This window comes from Drosophila eugracilis, unplaced genomic scaffold (assembly GCF_018153835.1).
Source record: "Drosophila eugracilis isolate 14026-0451.02 unplaced genomic scaffold, ASM1815383v1 contig_2154, whole genome shotgun sequence".
Taxonomy (NCBI): domain Eukaryota; kingdom Metazoa; phylum Arthropoda; class Insecta; order Diptera; family Drosophilidae; genus Drosophila; species Drosophila eugracilis.
Window position 1 is genome coordinate 6,854,492 of NW_024573038.1, and position 26,076 is coordinate 6,880,567.

Genomic DNA, 26,076 nt, shown 5'->3' on the forward strand with positions numbered 1-26,076 from the left:
CGCCAGCCGTTTTGTTTTTGGGGTTCGTTGGCTGTACATTGGCGTCGATTAATATAAGTAATCGTTTATCGACATGACGCCCTGATTAACTTTCTATGAAAGTTAAAGTTAGAAGCAATAAATGTGTCTAAAATATAAAAAATAATAGTTTAAAGGGTTTCAAGCCTGAACTCAGAATATTTTTCAGTTTTAACTCAGATTTTCTAGTAGGAAACTTAATATTGCTTAATAAAAATCATTTAAAATTAGATAAATTGATTAAAAATCAAACGTAAAAATGCTTATTTTTAAGTTATTGCCTACTAAAACACTGATATTAAACCATTAAAATTCAAAAAGAATAACAATTGCCTCTACAAAAATGGTTAAAATGCCTAAACCAGCGTTCAAAGGCTTTTATGTAGCCCGTTAAATCCGATACTAATTTAATTTGAGCTTTTTAGTGACCACCCACTTCTTGAATTAACAACCGTCTCTAACAACAGGTTCTCCTTTGTATCCCCCCAAAAACCACGCCCACCTGTTTGTTGCCAGCGTCAAAAAAACAAAATTCAGCGGCACAATTCAAAGTCAAAGGCCGTAAAAGGTAAAATCAACTTTGGCTTGATCCATTGAACCCGTGTTGGTTCTTTAATCTTGAAAGCCCATAATTGAGGGGGCCCAAAGAGGGGGTGCGTGTGATGGCAACTGCTAATACCAATTAGTGTTTGACGTTAGAAGAAACTAGCAACAAGCTTCGGGTAAAGAAAAAAACAGGCGGCAGCCGAACAAAGATTTATGATCTCAGAAGTTGGATGAGAAAATAGCATCATAGAGAGTTCAGAGAGAGGGGGAAGCTGTGGATTTGGGGAGTTTGACAGACGGAAAAAGATATTTTTATAAGGTTCGAGGCTGCGAGGTGATTTTTGATGTTCCAATTGTTTTTGTAAATATATATTAATTTAAGTTAAGCTAAAATTAATATTTATTAACTTATTTTTACATAAAAAACTTCTTTTTGGGATTTTGTTGCTTATAAAAATAAACTTAAAAAGTTCTTAGACAATTTTTATATTTTAAATTAGATATTTTCTTGCATTCTTGCCTAAATAACTTAACTTTTAACTTATTTTTACCTTTCCTTAATTTTAATCTATTATAAAAATCCTTTACTCAAGGTAGTTTTTAAGTTTTTTAGTGGCATTCTCTCAGTTTCTTGTAAATTTTATTTAATATTTTGTAACTTTTTCTTCTTCCCTAATTGATTGCCCTCTTTGTGACTCCAAAATATGACATAAACTTATTCCGTTAATGTCAGCACAAAATAAGTTTGCATGAAGTCGCAGCCCCAGCCTTTTGGGAAACTTTTTGCTTCGTTTCAGTTTTTTACCATACTTTGTATTAGCCCTCTCTCCCTCGCTACCTCTCTCCCACGCTACCTCGCCTGTGTATAGATTTTTATCAAGTTTGTTGTTCTGACAAATTAAACTCTTCTTGTTGAACCAAAAAAATTCTTCATTTAAAATTGCTTTTTTTTTTATTTTTTCCAGTTTGTTTTTGTTGTTGCTTTTGGCCCGTTGGAAGGTGTTTGACGTTGTTGTTGTTGTTGTTGGGGCTTCGGCTTCTGGGTCATCGCTCTTAAAATATTTAAATATTTTTTCTTACATCTTTTTATTGTTGTTGTTGTTTTTTGTTTTTGGCGCGACGTTGTTGTTTGTGTTTCACCTGAAAGTTGTCTTTGAGGTTGGTTCTCGTTGCTGTTTTTATATTATTTTTTATTTTGCTGCTCGTACCTCATCACATAGAAGACAGAAAGTACAGCAAAAAAATCCACACACATGGCATACAAGTCGCTGTGGTCGTTGATCCGGCGATGAGACAGCGAATCGGTGTTCTTAACTGATTTTGACAGCGCCATAGGGCGGCAGTTCCCACTTTTTTTTTATGATTTTCTTCTTCTTTTTTTTTCTTTAGGGGGAGGAAGTGTCGTGGTCTTCTATTTTTAAGCCACGCTAAAGTGTGAAAGATAAACCAGGGATTGTAGTTGTAGGTAAAATTCTGGTGGGTAAAGAAGAGGTGTGCGGAAAGACTTTGAAATGACGAATAATTCACAGTAAGCTAAAGGTAAGTAAGGTATGTAAGCTGGTTTTCTGGAAAAATATTTACAGAGTGGATTAAGTTCTTGAGGTGTGGATCAAATTGATTAAGTCAACTTGATCTTAATAAATAGGTGAGAAAGAAATAAATATTCCATGTTCTTTCTGGTGAATATTTTGATTTCTGGTTGTTAATATTTATTATCCTCATAAAATATTTCAAATTGAATTTTAATGGTTAAATATTAAGTAAATGTTTGGGTTTCTTAAGCTTAAGATTATTTTATTACTTATTATTATCTTAACAGGAGAAGATTTTATAAGTTGACTAAAAAGCTGATCACCTTAAGTATTATTAATAAAAAAATCAAACTTAGTTCTCCAGACTTCCCCCCCTTCTTGAGTAAATTTTCCAACAAAAATAGTGGCACTTACGCTTTCAATTGATGCGGAAGCATTTTCCGATTCCTGGAAAAGCGATAAAGCGGCAGAATGTTGCACATTTTCTTCGTTCTGCCGGCATAGACATGCCTATAGGTAGGGCTATAGTTATAGCCATATAGACATCGCCACATCTGCCGCCTCTTGCCACATTCATCATTCTACGGCTGAGCGAGACAAGTGCGTGCCCAGTTCATTACGATGATGATGATGCTGCACCAAGAGAAAAACCTTTAAGATTTGGTTTCTTCTTAAGAAATAATAACAAATATTAATATTAAACTTAAGTAATGATTAAACTAACAAAAAGAACTCAAGACTTGCTATTAAGTATAGATATTTTTCACAGTGCATTTATGTGCAAGATGAGGGGGCGAATGCTGCCGAGGACGAAGATGATGGCGAGGAAGATGCTGCTGCGGCAGTCTGGCGGTGATGCCTTGGCAACTACTTTGCACTTTGCCAGATACTTAACTCGCAGCTATTTACAAGTCATGCTTGCTGCGAATTCGCTTGACTGTGCACCAGGATCCCTCGTATTATACCCTGTACAGCCCACCACCACCACCACCCTCCTTTTAGGCACAGATGAAATCTGTGCATCTTGCACCTATTTATATTCGCATTTATAAATAAAATGCGATGCGAGCGAGTTGTTGTTGTTGTTGTTGTTGTTGCCGTTGTAATAAATATTCCTGCACTCACACACACACAGTGCGACGACAAAAAGCGAAACGAGGATGGGTACATATATTTATATTTAGCCAATTTTCAACGCTTGTTGACAAAACTGTCAACAAAATGCAATGCAAAGCGTAATAAAATTGTACAAGATGTTCGGGAAGATGAGAGCCGAGAGAGAGAGAGAAATAATGAAATGAAAAGGGAAAAGGGTGCCAGCAAGCACGCAGAAGTTGGGGGCTGATAGTCACGTAAACAAAGTTGCACTGTATGTCAGAAGCGAAGCGAGCAATTGTCACATTACGTATACGCCGCGGTAGCAGACGGTGCGGCACACAGAACGACACATATGTATCTGCAATGTAACTGCAGACGCAGATATACAGTCTGAGATACTCAGTCTGAGACAGCACGAGCTGAGAACATATGTTCGAGGAGATGTTAGCACGGCAGACGAATGAAAATGTCAGCCCAACATGGACCAAGCATCAAGTTGATGGGGAAAGTTTTCCTTTTCGATGGCTGAGATAATGAGAAGGGCTGCATGGGATAAAAGGGTTTTCAAATTTATAAGATAAACAACGAATTTAATAACTTAATTTCATAGAGATAGATTTTATTAATGGTTAACGATTTGCAGGGAAGGGAAATCTCCATCAGCTAATATCTTTTGTTTGGCTAGCAACAATCTCTCATCGGCTTATATCACTCAACGAAAATTTGCATAACTGCACGCTGAACTCTCATTAGCTCCAATCGATCACCTGATGAGATACTCAAACAAACATTTCCCCCTCCTCCTCCTCTATCGCCACTCGATTTTAACCCAATTTATCCGGTTGCCCCAAAAGCAAAAGCAAAAACTCGAGAAAGATCGCGCAGCGGATACATTATAAACAATTATTTATTATTCAAAGCTCTGGCAACCACTTGACACATTAGACCAAGATGATCAGTCACCTTGGCCAGAAGGCCCGCCGCCGCCACCGCCCCCCCCCGGCGCGATCATCTGTTCGTACGCCACCCTCCAAAAAAAGATCAGCACGAGGCGCTGAGAGTTGTGTTAAACCGAAAAAAGTTCAACTTGGCTAATAAATTTTGTGTGTGTATGTTGGTTGTTGCTCGCCCGCTCTTGGCCATAAATAAAATCTACAAATATTTGACTGAGGCGGCGACGGTCGGAGAGCGAGCTCATAAATCTGTAAATAAATTAAATAAATTCTTGAAAAATATCAAAACGTATCAATAAAAATGCTCAACAAGTTTTTGACTGCCGGCTGTTGCTGCCGCATAATGAAAATTCAAATTTACATTTGCATGCACTTAGGGAAATTCAGGGATTTTCATCACATTTTCTTAAAATTGGAGAAACTGAGTTGGAAACTGCGGAAGAACTCTCCTTAAAACGTTACAGAAGAAGACTAAGAAGACTAAGTTTAAACTTATTTTTTTATAATTGAATAACTTTAGGGTTCTTAGAAAAGGTTAGGTAGAAGTTCCTTTTGTAACTCTTTTAGTATTTAAATTTATTTTCAGTGCACGGCAGCGGTGTTGCGTCGCTAATTTGGCGTGTTAATTGAGAGCGACGAGCCGAGGCCGCTGTCGAACCGAACCGAACTGAGCCGAAGCGTGGTCATCCGAAGATCATATCGCCTTCTCTTTTTAATCTATTAGCCCTGTCTCTGTCTACAGACCCCCACAATAATGTGGGGTCCCATAAATTTGATGTCTTTTGTAGCAGAACGAAACGTTTAAGCCGCAAAATGACAAACAACGAATTAACAAATTAATAAATAATTTTTTCCTTTTTTTTTTCTGAATATTTAAATGGCCTGGGCGGTGTTGTTACTAAAAGATATGCTCTATCTGTATCTATGGATCTATGAACTAATGTGGCGCATAAATTTTCGACACTTGCCACACGGCCACGCCTCCCCTTAGCAGTAGGAGCTGCCCACCGTTGCTGCACATTAATTAAAAATAAAAAAAAAAACGAAACAAAACTGAATAAAAGTGTTGGCGGTTAGGTGGCGTTTAATTGCCGAGGAAGGAGGGGGCGTGACCAAACAATGATCGCAACAAGTTGTTGACAGGTACCCCACCCCCTTCGCTGATGGTGTGTCTGTGTGTGTGTGTCTGTGTCTGCCACATCAAATCGATTTGCAGCGTCTGATGGCTTAAATTAGCCAAGGCGAGCAGTCAGGCGCATTCAAACCTAAGAAAGCCATCAAAATACTTTGTCGTTAGGTTCTCGACTCAGTGGGGAAATACCCGAAAAATTCCATAGCGTGAAGGATTGATCGATGTTTGTGTTTTGCAGGAACTTAAAAATGAAATTTAAGGAGCGCCAACAAAGAGATTATGTTCCAGCGATTTCATGGCCTTTTTAAGCTAAGCCCTATAAAAGTCAGGCTTTGATTTATTTACCATTTGGCGGTCTTTTAAGTGTTTTGTATGGAAATCATATACCCGAAAGTGACTGCATAAATGTGGCATTTAACATTTGTTGATTTATTTTTAGTTTTAATCCTTTTTAAGTCCTTTTGGTGAAGGTTTTTATGAGACTTTGATAGGAGTTGTGTTTGTTTGTTATAAATATTTGAAGTTGGAAAATTATTAAGATTTTTATGTTCGATTTTTTGTTTAATTGTATTAAATATTTTTGGGATATTTTTAAGGGTAATACTAAAGATTAATGCTTAAAGTTTAATCCAATAATTGCCTATAAGGCATTACAATTTAGTTTTGGATTTTGTAATCAATGTCAGAAATGGGCAATTCAAATATTTTTAGGCCATGCCCAACACTTCTCAGAATTAGTAGTAACCTATACCCAAAATTGCCTTATTTGTTTACCCGCGAATAAAATGCGTTTTGCTTTCGAATTATTTATAATTTCCTCAACAAATTATGAGAGAAGCAAACACAGTGAAAGAAAAACCCAAAACAACATTTAAAATCTAATGAAAAAACACTCTCCACCCATTTGGTATTTGGCAAATAGTTTATGTTTCCATATTTGCATTGTTCTTGTTGATTTTTCAATCGTCAGCAAAGAAACAAAAAGAAAAAAAATAGGAAAATAAACTGTATAGAATATGTAGTTTTAGCCTGTGTATTGAATTTTATGTGGATATATGGCATATGTACTATTTATATTTATATATATCAGAGAGTATGTGCGTTGCATGCAACACTTTAGCAGTGGCCGAGGGTAAAAGTAGTTCATTGAATGTTTTCAACTTGATTTTTATTTGGTGGCCGCTTAAATGATTTATACACAAACACAGAAACCCAACCGATATATATATATATAGTATAATATATATGTTATTTGGGGTGTGCATATAGATGGTCGTTCAATTGGCGCAAGATACAGATATAACCGATGTACGATATATATTGATTGCACACACATACAGTGGCCCAAAACTACACACACTATTTATAATATATATGTATTGGTGTAGAATGTACATCTATATGCTCGTATATCTGGCATATCTGTGCACTCTTGTATCGGGCCACATTTTGCGGCTAATAATAACTTTAAAAACGAACTATTTTGTTGCCTTTAGTGATGGCTTGTTGTTGTTGTTATTTGCTCTGTGGCTTTTAATATGATTATTGCATTTCGAGTGTATTTTGTATTTGTTGCTGTTGTTGCTGCCTTGCGCCGTGTGCTTTGATATTTTATTGAAAAGCAGCAGCAGCAGCAGCCAAAAACAAAATAAAAATCCCCACTGTTTGTATTAAATTTTATGCACAGCTATTTTGCAAACATTACCCAGCCTGTCTATACACACACATTTAGATTATATAGATACCCCAGCATATATAGTATATATTCACAAATAGATTCGCAATTTTCATATTCATATTTTCGATTTTCCAATGATTGTTTTTGGCAAATATTGAAGGCAATTGAAAATTGACCGAAAGCAGGTACAGCCAGCAAACAATTGAAAAGGTTTAGTATGGGGGGGTTGGGGAAAACTATTCAGGATGAACTTAATTGAAAAAAGGGAGTGGATAGAGGGAATGGTCAATTCGATGAGTGGCTATTTGGCACCCAGGGCGTATGATCTATATTATGGGAAATTGAATAGAGAATGTTTGATAACATCAAATTATCGAGTCAATCAATGGCATTGTGCTCAGTCAGCATTGGTTTTTGTTATTTGTTTATTAAATTTTCAAATACAAAACTTTATAAACTTATTATGGTTATGATTTGGGCAGCTAAGCAGGTTCAAGGGTTAAGTTTAATCAGGCCTAGCATTAGGTTTATATTTTAACTTTATTTTCCATCAAAAACTTAAACAATAATTTTCCTATTTTCCCCATATATTTATTTCAATATTAATTTGGCATTTCTAATTTTTATTTCTTGCCCAATTTTCTTGATTTTCTTGTTTTTTTTCCTTCCTCCCCTTTTACCGAATGCAAATTTGAAATATTCCAAGCGTCGACGCACTGCGTCCACTCCCCCACCCCCATCTGCGATTCAATCCAACCCCTTTTCAGCCGCGCCCCTTCATCACTTTGCGTCTCGACCAAATAAATTTGCGACTCAATTGTGTGCGGTGTTTTTGCCTCTGTTGCATGTGCTTCGGCTGTCTGCCCCAACCATCAGCATGTGGGCCGCCTTCGTTTTATGTGCATTTAATTTACAGCCGCCCCCTTCTCCTCCACACCCCACTGCCTTCTTGATTTTCCACGCCCCCGCCTCCGTCGACACCCCTTTGCCCATGGCTGGTGTATATTTTTCTTAAAAATAAGTTTTTAATTGCAATCCGTCGAGCGAAAGCAGCCGCAGATTATTCGCCAAATAATTTGGCTAGCCGAGTGCAACAGCACAAGCCAATGTGAAGAGGGTGCATTTCCCTACACTGAGAGAAAATGTGACTAGATGTGAATTTAAGAGGGTAAGCTATCAGAAATCAGAAACTCTATTGCTCTGCAAGAAACCTTAAGTTAAGATAAGTTTTTGTAAATATATTTTTAAAAATTATAATAAATTAACAAACGAACTACTTCTTTCTTTCTCTGCACTCACATCCCATTCTCTAATTTTCTATTTCTCTTACTCTCCGTGGCTGTCGTCTGCTTGTTGGCTAAATAAATTATTGAAATGAGCAAAAGCGATGAAATTGAACAGGTTGGGAATAGAATGCGGAGATTGAACACAAGTTGGTTAGCAGGTTTATTTCGGTGGGGGGATATCTCTGTTTATTTGTTCAATTGCCAAATGCAGAAGATGCACCACCAGATAGCCAACCAGAATGCCAAACCAGACAGCCAACGGCTTGAGATCTCATAATTTGTGTTTTTGCGATTTTCAATTAAGCAGAAGCCGTAGAAAGACAGGCATTGGGATACGTATCTGCAGAGGGAATTGGGGGAGGAGGAGGAGCAAATGGAGGGGTGACACATGCCCCACAAATATGCCACATGCCACATGGCAGCCGCCAATGCACTTTATTGAAATTTATTAATAGCTTGAAACCGCGCGCCACCCACACATAGATTTCTGTTTCAAAGGGACGTTGCGGGAAAGTCCAGCGGATAACTGGATGAAGATTCTTCGGCTTCCTCTGCTCCTCAAAGAGCATTCCAGATCCAAGATCACTTGGCAGCACAGAGCAAGAACGAGAAGTGCAGACATAATTTACAATTATTTCAAGGACACTTTACATAAGAAACAAGTTTCACGCGCGGGCACTGATTTTCTTTCCACTTAGAGATGGGCGATGTAGTTTTGGGTAATATCAAGAGATATTATGGAAATATATATAGATATGATAAAGCTTATAAAAGAGTCAGAAAGTGTTCTATGTTTATAGATACTTACCTTAAGTATATCTCAAATAAGTCAAGAAATAGTAGGAATTATTTATGACCACTAAAATCTCCCTTATAGACCATCTCTAAACCCATCTCATCCTCCTAAATCTCAGCTCCTGCCTGTTCTGCCATTGACTTTGCTATGCGTAAATGAGTTAAAGGTATGAATGTCAGAGCAATCTCGATCTCAATCCTACTCGAGCGTCGCTTCACTCACATGATTTAGCTGCAGTTGCAGTTGCAGTTGGTTGCATCTCTTGCTGTTGTTGTTGTTGTTGCTGTTGTCTCCGTGTGTGCATTAAGTGAAAAATTGCAATTTTAACGCCCGCGTTAATTTACAGACAGCTGCCTCCCCTTGGCCAACTCCCCTGGAACTCCTGTGCCCCTCCTCCTTCACATTCTGCCCGCCTCTGTCCTAGATGGATGGCTTTAGCTTTGGCTTTGACTTGGCTTGCCATCAGTTGGACTTTACACAAGACAAAATATGTCATTAAAATGTGATTAATATATATTTTTTAGTGTAGTTTTTATTTAATATTTTAGGACTTAAGATTTAAGTTAAAGTTTCTGAAAAATTTCAAAGTTCTAAGTAATTTAATGTTGTAATTACAAACTCTTAGGCTTATCTATCTTTATTAGTTTATTTCCAAATGATAACCCATTGGAATGCACTGCTATATTCTCGCAGTGCACCCATATAGTGTGGTCCCTGTCCGTGTAACTCCCCAGAAATGGAGGATGAAAGCGGGCGGGAATTGGCACTGTGGAGTGGGATGTTCATGGAACGTGTTGTCGGGTGCCCAGACATCGGTGTACCCGGTGTACTGCCTTAAGACTGTTTGGGTCTTCGAGCTTGGAACTTGGGTCTTGAGTCTTGGGTCTTGGGTCTTGGGTCTTTAGTCTTGGGTCTCCAACTTGCCAACTGACCGTCCTGAAGGTAAACCAGTGCAGTGTCATTGTTGTTGTTATGTCTGTTGCCGGTTGTTATTGTTGTTATTGTTCCTTGTTGTCGGGTGCGTTGTCATTGCCAAGGCTCCACCTATCATTCCGTCTTTGTCTCGACTGCATTTACCGTCTGTCTCTTTCGTTATAGGATAACCCTGACATTGGCGCTCGGTTCTATCGCAGAACATTCCATCGCCAGCACATAATTTGTAAATATTGCCATGCATACACAAAAGCCTTCGTGTTGCGATTTATGACTCGAAATTGATCACGATGATCCTAGTCGGGGAGGAGAATGAAGATGATCAAGAGGAGGAAGGTACTGAGAAGCCTTAAGAGGCGATCGGTGTTATTCTTCGACCCGTATTGAATTCCAATGTCAAATCCATGTCATCGACGACCGGCAACCGAAGACGGTCATAATGATGATCGTGATGATCGTGTGATATGCCTTATTGACGAAGGGTGTTGTCAATATCTGTTTCGTTACTCTGGCAGGTGAAAAGGATCGCAGGGGGGAATTTCTACAAAATTAGCAGGAATTCTCTGAGCATTTGAGCGGCTTAAGATTGCCAGAAAGATCCTACTTAGTTGGCATTTTAAGTATGCCGTTGAAAGCGCAAAAGTTTCTCGAAAAGTCCCAATTAGGATTTTATTCAATAAAAACTTTATATTCTTCGAAATAGAGAGACACATATGCATGTGATTTGTCTTGTTAAAATTCCTTAATTTATTTTTCTTTAACTATTTATGGTATTTAGATTTAGTTTTAATTAGCTTCCTGTTTGCTTTTTCGGTTATTTGGGCCAATAAAAATAGTTCTTTCAAAAATATTTTCTGAGTTCTTGGGAATTTGTCACATATTTGACCCTCAATTCCTGAAAGTCTTCTTCTTTCGTCTTCAAATACAAAAAAAAATACTTCCTAATCTGATTAAAAACTGATCTTTTTGGGAGCACTTCGGTCAGTTACCGATCCCTACACTACACTTGACCGCTTCATTGGCCAATCTGCTACCGATCTGCTTCATCCCCCATTTAATTTCACATGCTTCCATAGATCTTGATCGATTATTCTTCATGAGTGATCGTTTTATATGGGGGTTTTCTTACCCATGAGTCAACTATTTTGACTGATCCATAGATCCATGACCGATGACAGATCCTCTATCGAGAAGATCACTCCACTGTCTTTACCTGTCCACACCTGTAGTTCGTGATCAGGAAAACGAGAGAGAGAGAGAGAGAAGATCACTCGTCAGGCGAGATCAGTAAAGCAATTTGCTGAGTTATGATCAGTTAACAGGCCATAAGAGATCGCTCGACACGTTATATACTCGTACGTACAGCCACCCCAAGTTAACTGGCTGGGATCGAGTCTATAAAACTATATGACAAGCAATTCAGTCAGAGTCCGACTCAACATCAATCTCCCCTTTTCGATTTGGGGGCCAAGTGCTCAAGTTACCCCTGGTTAAATGACAATTTGTGGTCTCTCGGCAATTAAATGTTTATGTTACTTTTCACACATTGATTTCGTTATGGTTATTGGCTGACTTTCTGGATCTCATCCCATCGCTGATCATGATCTTCGTCGCTTTTGGGTTATAAAAAGATGTGTTCCGTTATATGAGCTGGAAATGTTACTGATTTATGGACATCGATCGGTTTGTTGGCCTTTCTTCCAGTAACAGACACAGATTTTAAAAGTGTCCAACAAAGAACCCAGAAATTGGAACGTAAATTAAAAGTAAGAAAAGGAGAAATGCCAAAGACAAAAGATATATATATATATATGCTTAATATATAATGTCTGCTGCTTATATATCGTTGATCTGGGTAGCAAATTATTTGATATATACATAAGAGAACAGTTGCAGACCCGGCTTCCAGGGGTACATGGTATATGGAATGAGCTGAGCCTCTGTCTCGGTCTCGAGTTTGAGTCTCAGGCTAATTTAAGCGAGGACAACACCTCAACTCATATTTAAAGGCAGCTAAATCAGAACGTATAAGGCCGCTGTGTGTATCTGTGCTTATGTGGAAGTCAAGTCCAGGCCTCGGAGACCCAAAGATCCCCAAGACTCCGGGTCCCCAAGTCACCCAATGCGTCGTGGATGACGCCGTCGCTGTCTGCTCGGTTTGTCTTTGTGTCTGGGCCGCAAAAAGCGACGAAAAAAACAAATGAGAGGGGTAAAAATAAAGGGGGTCGACTAGGGAATATCCTGGAAAAAATATTGATGATTAAAAATAAATGTAAAAAAATAAATAACGAAATATTACTCAAAATAAAAAGATTTTACGTAAAAATATTTTAATTTTTTTCGAAATAATTTCGAAAACTTAACGTAAACTGAACTTTAAAAGCTTACATTTTTAAATAAAAATAAATCAATTAAATATAATATCTCGTGTAAACACCTTATAACCAATATACCCTACAAAAATATCCCGCCACTGCAGAAAAAAATTAAACACATAAGTAAACGAAAAGGAAAAAAATAAAAGCGAAATACAATAAAATTATAAAGAAAAAAGAGAACAGAGGCAGCAATGGCAAAATCGATGCAGACGGCTAAGTTAAAAAAAAAAAGAAAACAACCGAATAAACAGAAAATAAAGCAAGCCGCAAAAATAAAGGAGCGAAAAACGAAACCAAAAGAGCAGCCCGAAAGAAGTCGATGAAGTGGAGAGAGTAGAGGCCAGCGGGGCGTATGAGTGATATCAGAGAGCGTTGAACAATGAACCGATTCCGTGGGCCAAAGGCAGCGAAATTAAGAAACCAACAAATTCATCCAGAAAAGTAGTCAATAAAGTGTCGACAATGCGCCCAACAAGCCAAGTATCAACAAAAACAACAGGCGAAGAGGAGAAAAAATAAAGGAAGACGACGAAAACCGTCAAAAAGCAGCGGGCATAAACAGCAGGGGCGTGGCAAGAGGGGGCTAGCCAACTGGCCACCAAGTCAACACACAGATACAAAAAGAGAAAGATATATAAAAAAAAAAGTAAAAATGAAGGAGGATGATGAAGGCGAAGGCAGGAAAATCAATTGAGCGATCAAGTGTCTTGAGGCGAAACAGAAGGTGGAATAAATAAAACAATAACGATGATAATGAAGTTAAAGTGAATTTTTGATGAACGCACCGACGAGGCGTGTCCCCATCCCCAGTAACTGAAAAGGAAAAGAACAACCCAGAAGATACCGAGAGAGAGAGACTCCATCAGGGTGAACCAAAACCACGCTCAAGTACTCCGGACATCCGGTGGCTGGTGGCAAAAAATGAATTTCAATTGGTGAACATCGCTGAGGTCGCTCAGATGATAACGAATACGATTTCTTTACAATTTAGCGCCTTAACAAAACCCATTTCGATTCTTTAGCATTTGTTAGCATTTCAATTAGCTGGAATACGTAGCAGGTGGGGCCAACAACAGCAAATTGGAAACCAACAACGAAACGAGATCAACACAAGTCAACGATGTCGCCAATGTAAATTTCACCGAAAAAAGCTCAAACCGAACACACGCAAATTAGCAAAGTGTCAAAAAGTTTTATTCCCGAGAAATGTGAGCTCTGGGAAAAGTTTTTCCTGATTGTATTTTAGTTTGTTAGTGGCATGGAAAGGTGGAAAATGGAAATGCAGTCGGTTTTATGCCACAGAAGATACTCTCTTTGGTTTGATTTTATTCTTAGTATAAAAAGTAATCATATTTAAAAGGTTTTCCCTAGATTATTCTGTTTAGCTTATTTCTATATTTAAAATTAATAAAATATTTTCAATATTGTAATAAAATATCTTCTAAAGGAAGTCCTTCATCCTTCATATTCCCTTCATATTACCCCTAATATATATTTTTCATATATTACTTCATTTAACCCCACTATGATATTTCCACCTTACAATTTCCCCAAGAAAACTTACCTGTTTTGTGAAAAACTTAAAGTTTACTTGGCATGCGCGATGCCTTGGAATATGAGACCAAGGAGGCCAGGACGAAGACGAGTTAAGTTGGCGACAACTTTCATGGCGCGCGAGGTCACAGAGTTTCCACAAGGTTTTCCTTCATCCTGCTGCTGCTGCTGCTGCTTTTCGCTTAGAAGCAGAACAAGTGCAAAAACTAAAGGCACGATAAATATACCCATAGACTGAATGGAAAATATATATACATATATGCGAATGTTTGCATTGGTGAGCTTTGGGGAAGTTTGATATTTCCTTTTATTGAAAATGCACTTTGGTGCCATGTAAACTTTGCAATCAAAGTCAGCGCGATAAGGGGGAGGAGCGATGGAGAGGGGGGTAGGGAATAGTCAGGGTATATTGCTGGGGCTATAATATGGGCTGACTGCCATGTCTAACGATATAATGGCAACGAGACGACGGTAACCAGACATTAAAAGAGAGGACCAAAGTGCACTGAAAAAGAATTTCGGTACTTGGTCTTTCCCTGCCTTAGCTGCTTTCAATTTGCATACCTAATATATAATTATTCTTTTTCTTTCTTCAAAATGAGGCGAAACAGATCAGATGATATGGCATGTTACTTCCATTTAATTGCATTAAATTTATTCAAATAAAGAACAATTAGGTTTTGGTTAAGCATTGGATTGAATTAAATTGCATTATAATTACCCCGAAAACTCTATTATTATAAATAGAATGCTTCTAATTTGAATATATATAATTATGAAATTTTCATATTAAATAAGTAAGTTTTTCCAATGAGTGGTAATGGTCTGCTAATTTTCCCCTGTGCATCTCTATCTACCACCTATCCTTCTTCTGGCTGCTCCTACTGTTCTATTCGGTTTGACTTTCGGATTGCACACATCGCAGGAGGCATAAATAGAGCCCCCCAATAACAGAGACACAGGAGCCACATCCACAACGCTGGGCCTTCCTATTTTTAGTTTTGCATTCCGCAAAACGTTGCCTTCACCCATACGCCGTAGCACTCACTACCTGTGCCTCCTCATCATTGAGACAACCCCCCTTTTTCTTCTTCGCCCCTTGGCACCCACCGGTATTCTCCGATTCTCAGGTCGATTCTCTGGCGGAATTTCCAGCAGTTTTGTAACTCGTTTTCGTTTTATGATTTCTGCCTTTGCTTCTGGCCTGGCCTGATGCCGATACCAATGCCGTTGTCGATGTCGATGTCGATGCTGATGTAGGCTGTACTCTCCCCACCTGACCAACCCGAAAAATGCATTCCCTCCTGGCTGGCTTTGGGGTTCCTACTACTTTTTTTTTTGTTTTTGCTTTATTTTCTGGGGCTTTCCGCACTTGGTTTCTGGTCTGCCACATGCAGATTTTTCAGCTGGTAGCAGTCAGTGATGTTGCGAGTTTATAAGCGGCAAAAATTTGGGGCACTTTGTGACAAAGGAAGTCACTCTAATCGTTGCTTAATGGGGAGGAATTAAGTATGTTAAAGGTGTTTTGGAGGATCTTAATTTGAAGTTTGGTAAAAACAGTTTATAGTAGATTGAAAGCTACTATTTTCATTTTTATTATACCATTAAGTTAACCTGAATCTCATCTCTATTTCTAATTCTAATCTTTATACTTTCCAAGCTTGCCCTTGTCAACATGGCCCCACCTCGATCTATGAATTTGGGATTTGTATTCTGTGGTCAGGCCTCGATTAGGGTCGTTTTTCTGCCCATATGAAGTTGTACCTCGACAATTGGGAAGAATGGGCTATTTGTCAGATCCTGCAATATGCCGCCCGCCCACTTTCCAACTACAACCCGCAAATATTTCGCCCTCGAAAGTCAAACTCAATGAGCTGCCATTTTCCTTTTGTTTGGCGTGGTGTTAGTACCCATTGGAGTACTCATACTGCCAGGATTTTGCTGGCCTGGTGAGAAGATTGTGTTGTGGCCTTTTTGGTTGCGAAGGGTTCGGTAACCCCCTAGAACGAATATGACTTTGGGCTTCGGTTCGCACATGCAATGATTGCAAACAAAGCAGGCAGCAGAAATGCACACAACACACACACACAGAGAACCAGACAGGAGTCCTTCTCCTCCTACTGGAAAAAAAGGGGAACCCACCCACAAGCAAAGCATATCCTGGGCATATTGTTATTGCTGTTGCTGTTTGCATTTCCACCTGCAACGTCGCGTCGCATAAAATGCAATGAACCCTCTCAATCCACCAACATTCGAGACTGGCTGGGATAGAAAAGGTTATATGTACCCCACCATATGCTATATATATATATATATATATATATATAAATGTGTGTGTAATAGAGTCCTTGTTGGAGAGCGGGAAGGTCCTGATTGAAGTTGTGCATTTTTCCCCTCCATTTCCAGTCTATTTGCTTTTACTTTTTGCCATCGCCACATCCTTCGCCTGCAATTCTATTAAACAAAAGAGTCGGAAAAACGAGTCTTTTAAAGGAGAGAAATAAAAATGCAGAAAATGAAAAGGTTATGATTTGATGAAAGCATTGTAATGTGCATGTAATTAATTTGAAAGCTTAATTTAGTCAACATTTTTTATGAATTTAAACAAGAATTAAAGCTTTTTATTAGGTATTTATATGGTTATTGAGTTAATACTATACTAATTATGGTTTTTTAAGCTTACAAAAACTTTGTAATAAATGAAAATCATTAAGAATCATGAATTATACATGTTTATTTTATTTTCAAATAATAAATTTGTTAGTCAACAACTGATAATAATAATATTTATAATCATTAAAAGCCTTTAACTTAGCTAATAAATTAAAAAACTTACTTTAAGCATTTTATTTACATTTTTCAATCTTTCTCGCTACTAATGATATGTACTACAATTTATGATTCACTTAACTGATTGATCCAGCACCTAAAAAAAAACTCTCACTTTGCTGGACAACAACAACTCCCCGCCATAATATGTTTGTCTTTCTTTCTTTTTTTTTTTTGTGAAAATAGTTAAAAGCTCTGAAAGGTTTTATGGCTCAGCTGCGTTTGCCGGTGGTTTTGGTGGTCAACCCAGGCGCACCTCCACATAAACAACATGCAACTCTTTTTATTTGTTTTATATATCTGTTTTTTTTTTTTTTTTTATATTTTGTTGGCTCACAACAAGAAAACAAAACAATAAAAAAAAAGAGCGAAACAATAATAATAATGAAATAATATGAAAATGTCTGTGTTTGCTGGCGCACTGTTTGTGAGCATTGGAAAGTTGCTTCCCCGGCTGCTGTCACTTGGTTTTGCCTCAAATATTTTCCTCCCTGCCCCTTAACCCCTTTCTCTAGCTTGCAGTTGGAGCCCCTTTTCCCCCTTTCTCCAGCGCTGGCTTTCTCGCTGTTTTTTAAAAAACATTTTTTCACTGCTGCTGCGCGGGCGGCTTTTGGCGGTTTGGTCTTTGAGTGATGCTTCGGTTTCATAACTAACCGTTTTTTATTTTTATTTTTGTCTTTTTCTGTTACTCATTTCCTATTCGGCGTAACCCCCCTTTGGAGCTCCCCTGCCCTACCCCCCCGTCCAGGGACTTCTTCTTATTCAGTAAGTGTAGGTAATGTTTACCATTTCCGCTTGTCGCTTCGCCAACAACGGCGTGGGTACAATGAAATTTTCGTTTCGTGAACCAAAAAAAAAAAAAAAAGAAATAACTTACAGAAAAAATCCAAAATCTCGGGTTAAGGGGGGACCTGAAAAGGGTACGTGTTATATGAGATGCATGTCAACAGTTTTTTTGTTTTGGTTTTTGTTTTGGTATCATTGCTGCTGGCACTGAAATCCCATTTACCTAACGGTAAAGCTAGGCCAGAAGCCAAACCGAAAATGCGTGCCAAGGAAATAGAAAGTAAAGCGAAAAGTCTCGAAATTAGGAGAAAGGTTCCGGGGGAATCACAATATATAACCATAGCTGCAAAATGGAATCTATCCTTGATGTTGCAATATATTTATATCTATATAGATTTATCGTTGCGGATTATTGGTTGTAAATCGCCTGGGGATTTAGCATCGTCGCTATAAATGCTTTAGTTTCAGTTGAACAATTTTGTCCCCCCAACCAGTGGCCCCCGAGAGAACAACAACAACAACACCAACAAGCTGTAAATGATTTGCTAATTATTTCAAATTTTCATTTTGATTCAGATACGGGCCGCCAGAGAGGCTGTTGCCACTCTGCAACTCGATTGCTGGTGCAACGGTGCAACGGACAATGCCAGCAGCAACCTGCCAGCATTGCAACGCCAATAAATGTGGCAATGATTATGGTAAACGAGGCTTGCAATACACTGGATTTTTTGGTTATCATTTTTAAGAATTTACCAAATTGGACAAAAAGTTTGCTAAAGTTGAAGGTTTAAGATATTTATTTAGCTAAAAGTCAGGATTGTTCCTATATATGATATGGATATTTCTAAGTAAGTAAGTTCCAGTATTTTTGATAGCGATTTAGGTAAACATTTTTTAACATTTAATATATCAGTTTTTGTTAATTTTTTTTGAGTATAACTTTATATGCCTAATTAAAGTGTTAAATCCCAAACACTTTTCGCTTGAATCTACCTGAAAAATCTAAATAATTTGCAACTATAGAGTATCAAAGCCACATCAGTTCAGTTGGCCTCATTATGTTCAAACATATTTCATATGCCACCGGCACAAAACAATAATAAAAGTTTGCTACGTTTTTATTTGGTGGGCTTCTTGTTATGGTTGTTGTTTTTGTTGTTGTTGCAGCCATTGTAGTTGCTATTGTTGTTGTCATAACTGTCTTAGTTGCTGTTGCTGCTGTCCGGTGAAAGTAATCAACAGCAGCAACATACACATCAACATCAGCAGCAGCAGCAGCAGCAACAGTAACAGCACAGCAGCAACATCGGCAGCACGGCAGCAACATCGGCAAGACGAGGTAAACAAACTAAGAATGGTCTGCACTGGCCAAAAAGACTAAGACCAATGTATACATTTAAACAAAAAGGAAAGCACACAGACGAAAAGATAGCGATTATGAAGATTTCTAATTGAAATTGTAGAGAAAATGAAGACCAAGGGGAGGGTAAAATGAAATTTCATTAAAAAACCTTTTGCACAAATAAAATAAAATAAATGTTACAAGCGGGCAAAATAAAAAAGAAGAGTAGAGAGGTAAAAAAAAAATATACAAAAAGCACAGGCACGGGCACGGGCAAAAAGAAACTGAAACGAGGTCAAGCGAGGTCAACTCATTTCATGTACCCAACCCGAACTACTTCATACTCTACTAAATATTTTTGTATGACGACGACGACGAGGCGGAGATTCATTTGTGTGTGTGTGTGAGTGAGTATCTGTGTGTGTGTGTGAGGGGGGAGTCTCAGTCTGTGTGTTGGTGAATGGGCATTGGAAGTGCAGTTCAGCTTTGGAACGCCAAGTTTGCCATGCACACATACTTGCGGGTTAAGAGGGGCCTGCCAGGGGGTTAAAGAGGGCGGGCAGGCGGCGGGCAGGGGGTGTGGCCCAGCCCGGGCATAAACTAAATCAAACAAAAGGCAAAAGCAGAGTAAAAATGTGGAGCGACGATGGGAGCACTTCAATTGAGTTTTACATAGATTTGTCGCTGTTGTGTTGCTTTGGGGGGAAGGGTACTTTATGCTAAAGGGTTTAAAAATAATTAATAAAAAATCACAACAAAATTAAGGAATATTAAATATTATCTCTTATTTTTAAGGAACTTTAATCCTATTTTCTTAACATTTTAAATGATTTCCAAATATTTCATCTTTTTAAGCTAAAGTTAAATTTCATTTCTAAAAATATTATTTATTATTTTACGTTCTTAAGACTACATAACATTTTTTTTTTATCATATTTAATTAATAAATATTTCCCTTTAAGTGTATAATAATTTTCGGTTTTCCCCCGATTTTCCGCTGGGCAGTTGCTTTTGGTGTTGCTTTACTTTTGTTGTTGATTTGATTTCCAACTATTTCTTTTTTTTGAGGGCACAGCGATGGCGACAAAATGGACAACAACAAGAGCAACAATAAACAGAAAAGCAACAGAAACTCGTTCGCCGGCGTTGCTGTTGCTGATGTTGATGTTGCTGCGGTGTCAGGGCACCAGCAACATCAGAGCAACAGCAGCAACATCAGAGCAGCAGCGGTGGCGGCGGCAGCAGCAACAGTCATGACTTGGCAAATGCGCTCGCCAACATTATCGTCTTGACCATCTCGTGAACTTCATTTGCAAGCGTTAAGCGGGGCGGTGAGGTGAAGAGGGGCGACGGGAGCACAAGGGGGGCAAAAGTGGGCGGCAAAAAGAGGGGTAAAATCGGTTGGTTTAAGAGGAATAGAGATAGGGGGTCTTAGGTGGGCAAACATATTCACAGCACAGCAAGTGTTGCCAACTTTATGGCATTTACAAACACAATTACATTAGCTTCTTTTGCGGACTTCGCTTCTTCTTCTTCTTCTTCGGCTATGGCTTTGGCTTTAGCTTTGCCGTTAGCTTTTCACAGAAGAAGAAGAAGCAGCAGCTTGGAAGTTGTTTGGCGATGATGAGTTAACTGTTGACCAAGTGCGCAACTAATTTGCATTCATCGCTGGCTGGCAGAGATCTTTGGCCAAAAGCAAATCTTCCAAGTGCCGAGACTTGAGCTTGGTAAATATATCAATCCGTTCGTTGGCTGGCGATTTTCAATTCAATTAGATGAGCAGACATGCTGGTAATTAAGATCCGGAATTGATTTACAGTAGGCTAAATTCGAAGAAGTGCTCCTCAGGATAACGGAATGCCAATGAAATCTGAGGAACGGCTACTAAAAAGTTCGGTTGTAAAGTTTGCTAAATTTATGGCCCTATTACTAAACATTAATTAGTTTTACCATTGAGTTCGATGCTGAGTTGATTTACTCCTTAGTTGGTCCAAATAGTCTTGTCAATGTTTAAATCAATGTCAGATATCTGGTAGGTTAAGCTGAAGTGCATTTAGTTTAGTTGGTAAATCAATCAATTTCAGGAAGTTTGAGTAGGTCACTCAGGGTTTGTTGGGTATAAAGTTTATTTTTTTATATTATTATTCACATTTTTGTATTATTTTATGATCTTTATATAAGAGTTTTGTTGGATTTAAAATGATTTAAGGGTAAACTGATATGGTTAGACTCATATTTAATAAAAATCTAAACCGAAATATGTTTACAAAGAAGAATTTCCCAGATAAATTCCAGCTCATGCTTCCCCCCATCACCCAACAATGCTTTCTTTATGTAGCTTATAACTTTATCATCTCCTTGACATAAAATTGGGCCCGTTGTAAGGTTTCAACTGGTTCATCCTGCACCTTTTTCCCCAACCAACGACAGCTGATTCTTCGAGGACCTGCGAGCTCCACTCGGCATCTGAACAATTATTGACACGTGCTCGAGCCTCCCTGGCAAACCAAAAACGAATGTCAAGAGGAGATAGAGGGGGAAAGGGAATCCTGGAGATCAAAGTGAAGAAAGGAGCAGCGAAGGGGGTCCCCCTTTTCTGCACAGATGCATTTCCGGGCACTTCAGCTGTTGATTCGGTCCTCCGTCGTCCGCCTGCTGTTTTTGTTTTGTCGATATTATCTGCAATTAAATACTCAATGCACAATGCATAGAGAGACCAACACAGGACAAAACAAGTAAAAATTTCAATAACTAAAAACGCACATGTCCTCGACAGGACAAAAAAAAAACACACAACAACAAAGGTAAAGAAGGTACGAAGGATGATGATGAGCTGGGCAGATGTTTAATGAAATTTTTGTGGAGCGCGTCCTGCTGCGCTGCTCCTGCCTACACACTCTCCATTCTTGATCCTCGATTCTTCAGGGGTTGGGATCCTACTTGTATATATATATATATATCTGCCCCGATGTTATCCCCTAAATGCCGCCTGTCAATCGTGAGGGGCAAAAGAGAGAGCGGAGAGCGAGAGTTGCTTCCTGCGCAGTTTGCAGTTTGCGGCTCATCAGCGTCACCAGTTTAAGGAGATCTCGTTGTTCTGTTATCATCCAACCCCTGGAACAGGACACAAAAGGTCGCGCATGCGCACCTCTCATCCTGTCTCTGTCTCTCTGTTTCGACTTATCTCTGTCCCACTTGCTGTATTAATTGCTTGCTCTGACACGCGTTATAGGTTTTCGAGTAGGCAAGTAAGACAAGAAAGGTGAAAATAAAATATTACACAGAGAGAAATTAAGCTATAATGTTTCTTAAAAACAAAGTTTGTATTAAGTAGATTATTTTTCTTTCTCATTTCAAAAATGTTTTTAATCTTTAACGAATATTTTACTATGCTTTGTGATCCCTAAAAATCTCTAAACATTTGAATAGTCATTTTAACTTTCTTTCTTCAACCAACATTCTCTCACTGCAACTCCGAACTCCCATCTAGTTTTCCCTCCTTCCGCCAGCCTACGCAATAAAGAAACCTCCTCGGTCCTATTTTCTGCCCCTTAACACATTTTCCCATTCTTGGTTTGTTGATTTCTTCTCCCCCCTCTGGAGAACCCAAATGAAAAGGTGCCACAATAGAGGCACAGCGAGAGAAGAAAGCATTAGAATGGCATTTCTTTCATGAATGGATCGCATTTTCTTTTCTTTCCTTCCTCTCTCCCATTCTGTTCTGTTCTTTTCCCGAGAATGCTGGAAAACTTTGGTCGATCGACCGATTGCCGTGTGTAAACAGCGTGCAAAGCGGTCATAAAAATGTGGCCAGCGGCACTCGAGGTCACATGATTAGTGTCACATTAGTTGATAGAGTCGTGCGAGGGGGGAGGGGAAAGGTAGGGTTGAATTAAGCAGTCGGCTTTATATCAAAAGCGAGAAGAGGGGGACCTCATGGAGTGGTTTTTACACACTCAAGTTGCGAAATATATTCCAACTCTTATTGCTAAAATAAGACGGCATAAAATTAAGACAGCAATAAGGCGAAATGGGATTACCCTAATTTGTGTAATTTATTGGAAAGGTTAATGGATTTTATCACGATTTGATCTTATGATAAGTCTTATTTCTAACTTTAAGTTTATTTTAGACTTTGAAGATCTTAATCTTAATATAAAAATGCCCAGAACTAGTCACCGAATAAACCGCTAACTAAGCTCGTCCCAATCTTGTCTTGTTTTTACATAAAACGTGTAAATTAACTTGCTAATTTCACACACTTTGCTTAGATTAACACCTAAGATTATTTATAGCTTTGTTTGGTCATCCCAATCGGATAATAAATATCTGCTTAACGACTTCCTCTTCCAATTGACCAACTTGATCAGTGAACCAATGAGCCCTCTTCTACCCTTCTCTGTGGTCATAAATGTATGTCAATTATTGTTAAAATACCTCATAAAAGCTGCCCAATATTTTGCCTGGTTAAGTCCGAGGCCTGTGATGCGGTTTCAGTTGTTGTTTTTTATATTTTTTTTATTTTTCATTCCTGGTCCCGGGAAGGAAGCAGCCGTGACAGATGTTAAACCGCAACGGACAGGAACCAGGATCCTGGTTCTAAAAGTAGGACCTCATTGCCAGCTTGTCGAGTGCTCTTCGGCTTAACCCTTCCGGTGCGGAAATACAGAACTCAAGCTTCTCGAAGGGAGGGTGACAAAGAGCATATATAATACGACCTCGATTCGAAAGTGATCGGCTAGCAGCTAGCTTTCCCAGTGACCTAATCAATCGAACGAACGAAGAATGTCTTCCGAATATCAAACCACATACAAATTGAGAACAACGGCGCTGAAGAAGCGGAAAAAAGAAAGGCCACCGAAAAACAAGTTAGAAATCTTTTTTGTTTTCCTCGTCTTTGGTTTTTGTTTTTCAGTTGCAGCGACGTTGACGACGACGCATCATTAAAATATTTTCCACTCTTTGGCTGGCTGTTTGGTGTTAAATCAAAAACCACTTGAACGAAATAAAATCTTTCTCACAGTCAGCGGTCGCACAATGGTATATGGCATAAAGGGTGGTGGTAATGGGGGGGGGAACCAACCGAGGAACAGCAAACAAATTATGAGAACGTTTCGGGATCAAGACGAGAAGAATGTTTTCTTTTTCTCGTCTCTTTGGTGGGTTCAGATGAGTTCTTTTGGGCTTCTTTTGTCCAACCGACGATGTCGTTGTTGTTAAATTGATGACAACAACATCAGAAATGCTGAAGCGTGCGCTTCAGAAAATGTATCTGCATAGTTGCTGGAGAGATACAAAAGCCGAACCCCCGAGATACATTTCGTTGTTGGGCTGGCTGCTGACCGTTTTGCGTATCCGTGACGATTTCTCGTTTACCTGTGCGACACAGACCCAAAAACCAGACAATAAATCAATAATCAAGCCGCCAAAAGACAGAGACAGATAGAGAGAGAGGGAAAGAGAGAGCAGTCAGATGGATGGATAGATGGATGGATGGACGGATTGGTTTAGAATCGGAATCGAAAAGCGACCATACCGCGCGCGGGGTCTTATCATCATTATTCAAAGCGAGAGCCACCAACGCCGCCACCGCTGCCGCCACCGCCGTCGCCGACACATAGAAATGGGTATAGGAAAAAATAATAATAATAACGAGAACAACAAACAGAGACCGAGGGAAAACAAAACAGAACCAAAAATCGAACAAAACGAGTTCCAGCCTAGAGTTTGGTTTCTAAAAAGCCATAAAACGACGACGAGTTTTGATTTGATTTTCGAGATCCAATCGACTGGCATAGAACACATGTACGGGTATGTAGAAAAAAATACATTTCAATTCACACTCACACCCGGCTAACTGGGTTCCATTAACCACCAGACGGACCATCCAAATATGCGTGGATGCTGTGGGAGAGAGTCGGACACAAAACCTCGACGGCGGCAACAACTCGTCATCAGGTTCGGAGTATCGGGCTCCACAGGGAGAACAATATTTCTGAGTCAATAAGTTTAAAAATTATTCAATTATTTTAAGAACCAATTCGATTTTATACTCCTTCTTTATAAAATACATTTAAGTTGGGAATCATTCATGGTTAAATCTGCTTTTAGAACCTATTTCTCGCAGTGTAGAAAGAAGAAAGAACAGTGAGACAGAGTCCAGTGGCAGCCCACGCCCGCGTTATGATTTTGTGGCCATTTTATAACTAACAACATTCCAGCGGCGCCGACAACTGAGCCAGAGTCCCCCGGTTCAAGTCCTCCTCCCCCCCCTCATGTCCAACCCTTCAGATTTCCCATCCCAGTTTTAAGACTCTGTCCACAGGGCCACACACATCGATGGTTTAGCCGATGACGATGACGATGATGACCGCTCCTTGCCTCAGGAAGGTGCAGGAAGAGCAGGAGAAGGAGGAGTTGGGGCCAAGTGCATTGGCAACGCCACCGTCTGGTGACAGAAGCGGCAGAAACGGGAGCAGAATTGGAAGGGGGAGGATGTTAAGGGCCGATGGAACGATCGAAACCTGTTGGGGTGATGGTGATGCCAAAGGACGGAAACTCACTCCTTTTCCAACTAACTTTGGAGTTTGTATAACCTTTAATATTTGTAGTAAGTCAGGAAAGATAGCATTTATGGCATAGAATCATATAAATATATAATATATAATCTTATAAATTAGTAATGCCCCACCTTGAAAGGGACAACTAAAGGTAGACAAACCCTTCTTTTTATAACAAAGCCATAAATCGAGAATAAACACTTCAAAAAGCCATAAAACCTTTTATAATTAGGCAAATTATGGCGAAGAATATATATTTATTTATATAACGTTGTGAAATGACTGAGATAAAGACGACCTGATAAGCTGGCACAAGTAAGAACCGAAAGATAAACCTTTTGGGATACAGATCGTTCGTTTTATGCATAATTTAGGGGCTTATCAAATTGGATTTTTATCGCCTTCTTCAAAGAGATAAAAAGTTTCATGTTCGCGCGAAGAATGTTTGCAAATTGGTCTGGCTCTCGATGGGGATGGGGCATATATAGTCATAGTCATAGTATCTTCATATCTGAAGAATATATTTCCTTGAACTGAACAGCCGTTCTAGAGAAGATACATATCTATCTATACAGATAGTCTGCGCTCCACATTCCACACGTGGGCCCTTTTCGCTTATCAACACTGCACTAGATACTATAGTTTTTTGTATCTG

The 26,076-nt window shown here is 39.0% G+C and overlaps 1 protein-coding gene and 1 long non-coding RNA gene across 2 annotated transcripts; one reads left to right on the top strand and one right to left on the bottom strand.

Moving 5' to 3' along the window:
* Positions 1-1,299: 1,299 nt before the first annotated feature.
* On the bottom strand, positions 1,300-3,997 carry LOC108113982. The gene is made up of 3 exons (XR_001772728.2): positions 2,511-3,997; positions 1,773-2,037; positions 1,300-1,704 (listed from the first exon to the last, which is right to left on the bottom strand). It is a non-coding gene; the product is annotated as an uncharacterized LOC108113982 (long non-coding RNA).
* Positions 3,998-22,727: 18,730 nt separating this feature from the next.
* Positions 22,728-25,081, top strand: LOC108113959. The gene is made up of 2 exons (XM_017224672.1): positions 22,728-24,672; positions 24,740-25,081. The coding sequence occupies exons 1-2, from the start codon at positions 24,347-24,349 to the stop codon at positions 24,858-24,860; spliced, it is 447 nt and encodes a 148-aa protein (XP_017080161.1). The 5' UTR covers positions 22,728-24,346; the 3' UTR covers positions 24,861-25,081.
* Positions 25,082-26,076: the final 995 nt, after the last annotated feature.